Source organism: Cyrtonyx montezumae, unplaced genomic scaffold (genome assembly GCF_038088225.1).
Source record: "Cyrtonyx montezumae isolate F1298 unplaced genomic scaffold, pur_monq_1.0 scaffold_2, whole genome shotgun sequence".
Taxonomy (NCBI): domain Eukaryota; kingdom Metazoa; phylum Chordata; class Aves; order Galliformes; family Odontophoridae; genus Cyrtonyx; species Cyrtonyx montezumae.
In genome coordinates, this window is record NW_027071936.1 from 12,746,828 (window position 1) to 12,755,973 (window position 9,146).

Sequence of the window (9,146 nt, forward strand, 5' to 3'; positions counted from 1 at the left end):
AAGAAAACAGGATTTTAATAACACCACAGCACTTCATTCAGTCAAAAAGTTTTGTAAATTATTTAATACAGATGTGCACAACCTGAATCGATTTTCATAAGTTGATCTGTGATACTGACTGCTTGGGTTTTAATGCAAGACAGTGCACAATATAAATCTACAACCTCAGGCAAACACTTTACATTTAATTTTAGCCTGTCTCCAACATGTAGAAATAAAATGCTATAGCTGAAGAAAAACAACAACCACTAATAGTTTATTTCACAAATACAGTAACCCGTCTAGAAGGAGAAAGCATCAGAAACACTGCCATAGGAAACAAAGTGCCTGAAATTCACTTAAAGTTTTTGGAATATAAATCACCATGTTCAAAGCCACATAGAAAAGCAAAAGACTTCCAGGACATTCATCATCACAACCCAAGAGCTAATGAATATCCAGCATAACTACCATGTAACAGGTAGTAATTGATTTTAAATAATGCATAATTAGGTTGCGTTTCTTGCTACAGTGTAACATTTGAAGGTCAAAAGTGTAAGTGTTTTAAACAAGGAGTTAATTTAACAGGGACTCTCAGATGCAGCTACCAAGAAAACCTTAAGATAAGGCTGCAAAGGAGAAAGAACCCTTCTAACCGTTAAAAACTAAATCCTAGTTGAGGTTTACTGCATACTTGCTTGAAGACACAGGCAATTGTAAGATGTCTGAACAAAATGAACCTTTTGTCTGATATGTAATAATTTTCTAATTCTGATGTCTGTAAATAAGTTATCTTTTGTTTTTCTCAGTTTGTACAATGGGACAAATAATTTCAGCTTTCATGTCACCCAGCCCCTCAAGCTGGTCCCAAACACAGCTACATACAGGCACAAGAGGCAGAAGCAAATATTTATTGTTCTTCACAAAAAAAAAATCACAGTGCAATAAAGTTCATCTTTGAAGCATCTTACTTAGAATTCCATTAAGTCTTAAAAAATCCTCAGATCTCAAGTCAAAATGAGCAACTGAAGCTTTGAAAATAACACATCTACCCCATAAAATACTGATTTACAACTCCTGAATCAGTGTAACAGCGCTACATAAGATAATCAACTTAAAGATAGAGATACACAAAATTCTCTGTCTCACAAAATACAGAAAGCATTGGGAAAATAAATGAAGCTGCCATTCTATGTGCCATCATCCATTAAATCTATGCTTGCCCTAAAAACTTATTTTTGTCCTTCACTGAGAGGAAGGATTATTGCCAAGCACAGACCACATACAAACAGATGATATATTGTCTTTTAAAATCCACAGTTGGAATGCCTCAGTAACTTGGGTACACGTTGTTTTCCAAGAGAAAAGCAAAAGCTTAGGCTAGCAATTCAGCTGATGTACGAAACCAGAGGTGAAGCAGTTTAAAATGCTGGGTACGGGACAGAGATCTGCCCAGTGAGAAGGCTGAAGGGACCAGGCTTCTTCATTCCAGTACAGAGGAGGCAAAGTTGTTAACTGATGGAAGCACACAGCTGTTTGAAGGGCAGTAACAAAGCACACAAATGGAAACTCCTCTTGGTATTGGCAGACAATATAACAAGGAGCAATGATCACAACTGAAGCACAGGAGGTTCAGGTAGAACATGAAGAAATCCTTCACTAGAGGGTAGAACAGGTTGCCTGCTGAGGCTTTATATTCTTTGCTTTTTGGATATTTTTCACAACATGGCTGAAGAAGGCCTTGCTGGATGGATTCTGCCTCAGAAAGATTCCTGCATCAATTGGGAGGCTGGACTAAGCCACCCCCAGAGCTCGCTTCCAGCCAACTCTGTCACTATTTTAGGTCACAACAAAAATATATCAGGAAAGCAACTAAACATTACACAAATTCACAGTGTACATACACAGAGAAGGTCAACACTACCTCTCCGTTGTTTCCAGATTTTAAGACAAGGCTACACTGTCAGAAGTTTATTAATAACAATGTTAGTTAAAAATATTAAGCCTGCTTCATCTGTAAATAAAAACTGCTGTGGTAAAAACCTGTTAAGAACCACAAAATAGCTTTGATTGGAAGGGACACTCCTCACTAAGCAAGTTGCTCAGGGTTGTTGCAATGACATTGTGACTCACTCTGCCCTTGGCTGTCCATACCCCTTTTGTTATGCAACAGCCCTGTTTTATTACTTGTTACCTTAACAGGAAATGATTGATTACAACATGCAGTAAACAGCATGGTCTTTGGACAATGATAACTCAGTGGGTTGTTCTCTTCAGCTATAATCTCATCACTCCTTAAGCAATGATTCATTTTTGTGCCTCTCTTTAGCTGTAATCTAAGTGAAGGAGGTCCATTCCTTCACATAACTCTTCTTTATTATTTGTTATTCTACAGTTTCCTTAGCTAGGAAAACACTACTACTATCACAAATTATTCAGTTATTTTCCTTAGAGTAGCATTTATTTTTATAATGACTGCTTCTTCAAAAACCACAAACTTTGTTTTGGTTGACATTCCTGCACAAACTGCAAGTAGGCTTTTTCTTGCCACTGGCAGCACAAAGGAATTTTAAGAAAGGATGTTGAATTTGCACATACAAGCTATGTTATTATCTTCACAAAAACTTAGTCTTATAATGAGCTACAGAAACAACCTAACCAGGTATTCTAATTACTCAGAAAATCCTCACGTGATACAACATATTAGCTCCAGCATGAGATTATTGCATAAGAATTAGTTTAAGGAACATGACTAAGTGTTTTACTGTGGTGGTACCTCCAACCATTACAAAGATGGAAGCCCTTGAGCTTGAATTGGAACTGCAAAAAACAAGAAGAGATCAAATATTGAGAGAAGACCCAACAGCTCTAAGTCCAGCCAGCAACCAACCTTTCTATCTCACAATCTTCTGATCCATCTGATGAAAGAAACACTCCCAAAACTTTCTCCTTTTTTAGGGCTCCTTGTGCGCACATGGGCAGGCTAGTAGATCACAGGTATACTTCACACATTTATTCAGTACAACCAATGTGTTACGTGATTATCCTCTTGCCTTTCGAATACAAGAATAAATGGTTCTCACTACAGAAAAGTGGAACAACTTCCAGATTAGCATTAAGGACACAAGAATGCAGATGACGAAGTTCCCAGTTGAACAGGGCTGACCTCCATAAAGCAGGAGCAGCAAATCTTTCCACTTCCTAAGTGGAAGGCTTACTTAAATTCACCATAATACAGCACCTAACTCCTAGGGCCACATCTTCACATTTTCTCTCTACCTCAGGGTTACAGAACCCCACAAGAGTTGTTAGGGTCAACATGTTCATATTATGATTCAGTGAACCCTAACACATACCATAACTTCATCAGTCTCACGTAGAATCATCTCAGAACTCTTTTATCCTGAAGACTGAACACATCTTACACACTAAAGCAGGAACAACTAAAAAACACTCTTGTATCAAATGATTATCTGAAATAAGTCCCTGATACCTGCAAGTTACTGTTTATTGCATTTCATCAGCCACATTACACAAACATAACGCCACAATTTCTCAGCATGTTGAGAAGGGCAATGTTCAACCTTAATTTGTCAGATTTGACACAGCTCATTGTTCTCAGCTTGCAAAACCAGTCAACACCAGTTTGATGTGGGACTTGCGGGAGTTTAAAAACATTGATCCAACTGTGAACAAGATCTTGTTTTGGCTAAAAACCAAGGCATTCATTCACTTCACCAACCAAAAATAGATAATTTCACCAATAACACAAACGTCACCCTGGAGAGATGAAAAAGTTCCAGAAAATACTTAAAATTGCGTGGAGAAAAACAAAAATAATCAGATGTTTCAGTCAACATAAAGCTTACAGCCACTGTATTGGAGCAAAGCACACATGAACATTTGCCATAAAAGAGTAATGTTAAATTGGGTTAATGTCTTTCTGTATGACTGACCATCTGTAGGTTTAACAACACATTGAATTAAACCAATCATAATAGCTCTTCATTACTAACTTAAATGTAGTAGAAGGTAATGAAATTTAACAATTTTACTTTACTTTTAAGCAAGGAAACATCTGCTACATCCATTACAGACAAATCTTGCTCTAGGAACACTGACCATAATACAAAGCAAAAGGCCATAGATAATCAGCATGTTAAAATTAACATGTACTTCAGGTAACACCAGAAAACAGAGTTTCTCTCATTTCTAACAGGGCAAGCCTCTTGCACTGAGACAAACTTAACCAATGCAATTCATAACTAAGATTTACTCTCTATGAAGGTTCCTGGAAGTCCACTTATTTTACTATAGGTTCACCAAATGAAAAGCTAGGCAAAACAGGAAAGTACATCAGATAAAGGTCCAAAGTTAAACTGGATAAGTCTGTAAGTCTATAAAAGACATTTTCCAAATCATTTGCTTGATTGTTTTTGTTTTTGACTACTCACAACACTTTATTAAAAAATAAAAAAATAATATGCTAAAATTAAAAAAAAACAAATCCCTGAGTTCTCTGTGACTCCCTTGAATATGAACACATATGGCACAAACATGCAACAAAAGAGGGGGGGGACCACCACATCTCACTTATTCCTACTACAGTTAAAAACTTTCCCATAGGAATAGCCTCCCTTCCCACAGCAAGTGACTGGGTAGTTCTACTCTATCTGTATAGCTATTCTTATTCTTTACCATTTTTGAAGAAAATATCCTTGTTTCCTTCTACTGTCACTTGAACTGTGAAAAGAAATAAAAACAGCCAGCCAGCATTTTCTCAAAGCAAAAATCATTCTATTAAGATTCTTGAAGTGCTCTGTTTCTGTTTTCTCAGTTTTTCTAAAAGATATTAATAAAAAAAGCCTTTGCAAAATCAGAAATAACCATTAGCATGACACGCAGTGGCAAAAACAGGCCATCATACAGTATGGTTAAGCTACCAAAGCTGAGTGTCATGGACAAAGCAACGTTCTGATCCCACCCTAACCAGCCACATCTCCAAGGAGTCATTCCCTCCTTAGCATCAGTGTTAACGCTTGTCTACTGCTTCAGCAAGCTTCTACAGGTTATTAAATAAGCAAAAATAAAAAATCCAAACACTCTAATCCATGGGAAAAAAAACCAAAATCAACAGTAAATCCCTAACAGCTCAAGCTACTGTTTCACAGCAATCTAAGCCAAACTAACTCCTGGCTCACATAGAATCTTACCTCCCTCTGGCTGCATGTTCCCAACTCACTCTTTCATGCCAGCTTCAACATTCACCAGATTCTGTACAGAAAGATTCCATCAAGCTGAATCAGCAGAAAGTCATCCACCAAAGAAAAGCAAAACAGCTTTCTGCTGGGTCTGTGCACTGAAACAGGTTGGTGCAGATCCTACTGAACACAAGAGCTCTGAACTCAACCTCCAAAGCCACCAGGACAACGAGCCCAGGCTACCACAGAAGCACACTGAGGACTTGGCTCACCAGCAGCTCAGGCAAGTAGCAGAGCTTATCACCCCACAGAGAGCAGAACTGCAGACCCAGGAAAGTAGTGACCTCTCTGGAAGCAGCAAGCTGCTAGATTAGCCTGCTTCACCCTCATGTATCTGGAGTAGCACAACCACAATAAAACTCCTGGAAAACACCCCTTCATTCAATGGCACCACTAATTCCATGTCTGAGGGTTTCTTAAGTCAGAAGCATTTCCGTACTTATACCTTTCAACTATCTACCTCCTGCTTTACATGCAAATCTTGTCTGCACAGGGCAAAGGTGAGCAACTGTCCCTATGCTCATGCATACGCTGAGCCTACCAGAAATTTATCTGGCACATGATCAACATTAGTTAAATAGATTGACATGCTTAAATTAGCAGTCAGCTAAGACACACCAACTTTTGAACTCTGTGAAAGAGTTAATTAATGCTGAACTACACTAATATTTCGTCACTGTAACTGCACATAATACACAAAACAATTTTTTTCAACAGGCCTGTAGATAAAATTAGAAGGCAACCATCAAGCAAAAGAACAACAAACTCATCCACCTCACAACATACTCCTCATGGATGCCTCAAGAAAACTGCTGGCAGGCTTTGTGCCTGCTTTCCCAGTGCAGAGTCTTTTGAACAGATGGAAGGGAGGAGCAACAGCCACAGCAGAATGTTCATTATTTACACATTCTTTACACATTCTTTACACAAGTAAGGTAGGCAGTGCCTGGCCACTTCCAGAGAGGGATGTGAAGACAAAATAAAGAAAAATTAAAAGTAAAGAGGAGTAGTGTTATTTACTGCATATTTGTACATCTTACCCAAGAGTTTGTTCTCGGGAGCAAACTTCATTTCACATGAAAACATATGTATGTATATAAACTGCAGAAAGAAAACTTTTCCACCAATAAAAATCTCCAAAAGAACCTTAAAAGAACAGCCACCACAGATACTAGCTCATTCATGTTCCTACTGAAGAAGTCATACAGAAACCAACACTAGTTTGCACCCTGCCCTCAACGAGGTATAATCCAGTGCATGTGCCAAACCACAGTGGCAGTTGCTAATCCAGCACCTGCCCACGAATGCACTCACATCTGGAGCCGTGTGGAGCCACAGGGCCAGCATGCCATGAACTCTCCTCTGCAGCAGGATCCCTTAAATTGCTGCCTTTTCCTCATCCACAAGGGAATGCTCCTGCTGCTCATATGAACGCAAAAAACACATGAACTGTATAACATTAGTGCTTTAATAATTTCAATCATAATTACTAAATGCCATTATATAAGGGATTCAATTTGAAATATGAAGAGTAGCTGGTATTTTCCCTGGAAAGAAAGGTTACAAAAAAAACATTTCACTACTCATGGTGTAAAACTTCTTCAGAAGGGGAGAAAGGCCACACTAAACACCTTAACAATCCAGGAAAACATGATACTGGCATTGCTTGTCAACTAACAACGAGAACTGAATTAAGGAAATAAGATCTAACTGCTGACAAGGCCCAGTTGACTTCACCATGTCAAATTCATTTCACAATTTCAGTCACCAAGCCTAACTATAAAAAGCTACCTGTAAAGTTGGCTTCCAAACTCCTGCCTCCATACTTTCGTGTACGCATTAGTTTTTACCTCCTGTTGCCAAGGCTTACCATCCTTACCTACACAAATAGTTGCATGTAGTCAGCTTTAAAACATAAAAGCTACTCCACCCTGGGATTTACTAGAAGAATCAGTCACATATTTTACTTACTGGTATGCGGAATATCTGGATGTCTCATGTGGACAATACATGCTTGGAGGAGCAGTCTTCCACAGCACACTTAACCACCCCTAGAGCACATGCTTTCAGTTCACATAAGGCAAGGTATAGATGTGCTTCTCCAGAAATCATTTTGGGTGAAATGGACTTAACACACACCCCAACAGAGCTGCTAACGCGAGCCAACCCACCACAGGAATCCAGTCCCACCAACCAGGCTAGGGCTGGTCGCTGAGAGGTCACCAGGTCCTGAGCATCAACTGATCAGCGCTCAACACCATGGCTGTCTCCAGCAACCCGCAGCCGGCAGCCCCCGTGTTCATGCAGCGGGGAGGCCGTGGCTGCATGGCCTGACAGTCCTCATACTGCCGACACCTCAGCCCAGCACCTCGCCTTCCTCCGACCCCCGATCCCGGCCCACCCCTCACCTGCTGCCGAGCCCAGGGCCCGTCGGTGCCTCCTGCCGAGCTCCCGCACCTCCTCCTCGTCCTCCTCCAGCCTCCAGGCTTCGGCCATCAGCAAAGGAGCGCGGCCGACGCCGCTCAAGGTCCGGGGGCTACCATGGGCGGCCGGGGGCCTTCCTGCCCCTTCCCAGGACGGTGGCGGAGGCCGGCGCCTTCTCTCAGCGCGGCCGCTTGTCCCCGCCGGGCCTGCCCCGCACCTGCACCCTGCCCGCGAGCTGCCGCCGGCGGGGCGAGCGTGGGAGAGCCGGGAGCCAGCTGCCGAGAGAAGGAAAGGCAGCGGAGGCGCCGGCTGCCCTTCCTGCCCATCCGCGGCTCGGCGTCAGCAGGAAGCCCCACGGCCGCCTGGCACCACCACAAAAGGGGGCGGAGGAGACGGCGAGGGGAGGAACCTGCGGCCGCCGGCAGGCAGCGCCGCGTCGGGCACCTTGCGGGTACAGCGGGCTGCGATCGAGCCGGGCCCGGCCGGACCGAGCACAGCTGAGCGGGTCCCGAGTAGCCCCGCGCTACAGGATGAGGGAAACGCGGCCGGAGTCTTGCTTCCCTTTACAACGGGAGTATAAGAAGACAAAAAGACTGCTTACGGTGCGGGACCTGGCAAGCTGGGAGTTCCAGCAGCGTATGGAGGTGCAGGTGTCATCACAGCAGGGCTCCGGCATCCTGGAAGTGGTAGGGTGCAGCCGGGGCAGGTGTCCTGCTCCATCCTGAGAAGACCTACACAGGAAGAAAGGCATCGGAGATGTAAAAAAAAAAAATAAAAGCACTCAGGGTGAAGAAATGCAACCCAACCCTGCAAGTCTGGGCTCTGGGAGGCCCTCCACCCAACAGCTTCAAGAAGGAAGGCATTCAAACAACGGCCAGCTCTAGCTCATGAGCTGGTGGATGTAGCTTCTCGCATGAGGTTAATAAGGGGCTCTCTTAAACCTCTTGAAGAGAAGTGATCTTAGGGATGCACTTGGAACCAGTAAGCATATAGGACTAAAGCAGTACACAACATCTGGCAGTACTTCACGTTGGACACACCGAATTCAGATACAGTTTCAGCTTTATTTATTTTTCTGGGACACACTTGCTTCTACCTAGAATCAAAACAACATTGTATCATCCCATAACATTAGTTACTGTAAAACCAGTTTGTAAACCTTGTTACAGGCAGCTCCACAGAGAGCCTTACTGAAGGAACAGCATTATGAGGAAGTAAAATTCAGCTTCAGAGCAGGTGGATAATGGACAATAAAAAAATGTGACAATTCATTAGACCAGGAAGTTAAAACACTAACCCCAATGTTAAGCATTATCTGTGTTGACTCAGTGAGACATATCTACTCTGTGCACTGAATCAAGTACTGTGCAGGAAAAAAAGGTATCATAAAAAAGTGCATCCGAATACCCTAATCACCCACCGCAGCATCAAATGTTCAAGGAGTATGTAAGCTTGAAGAGGCACATGCTCTACGAGGACCTA

At 42.2% G+C, this 9,146-nt stretch overlaps 1 protein-coding gene across 1 annotated transcript in view; it reads right to left on the bottom strand.

Moving 5' to 3' along the window:
• The window catches only part of SH3D19 (SH3 domain containing 19), a 71,170-nt gene extending 63,188 nt beyond the window's left edge, over positions 1-7,982 (bottom strand). The window contains 1 exon segment of the mRNA XM_065736430.1: positions 7,649-7,982. Within this exon segment, the coding sequence (XP_065592502.1) occupies positions 7,649-7,736 (88 nt within the window). The 5' untranslated portion in view covers positions 7,737-7,982.
• Between the last annotated feature and the right edge of the window lie 1,164 nt (positions 7,983-9,146).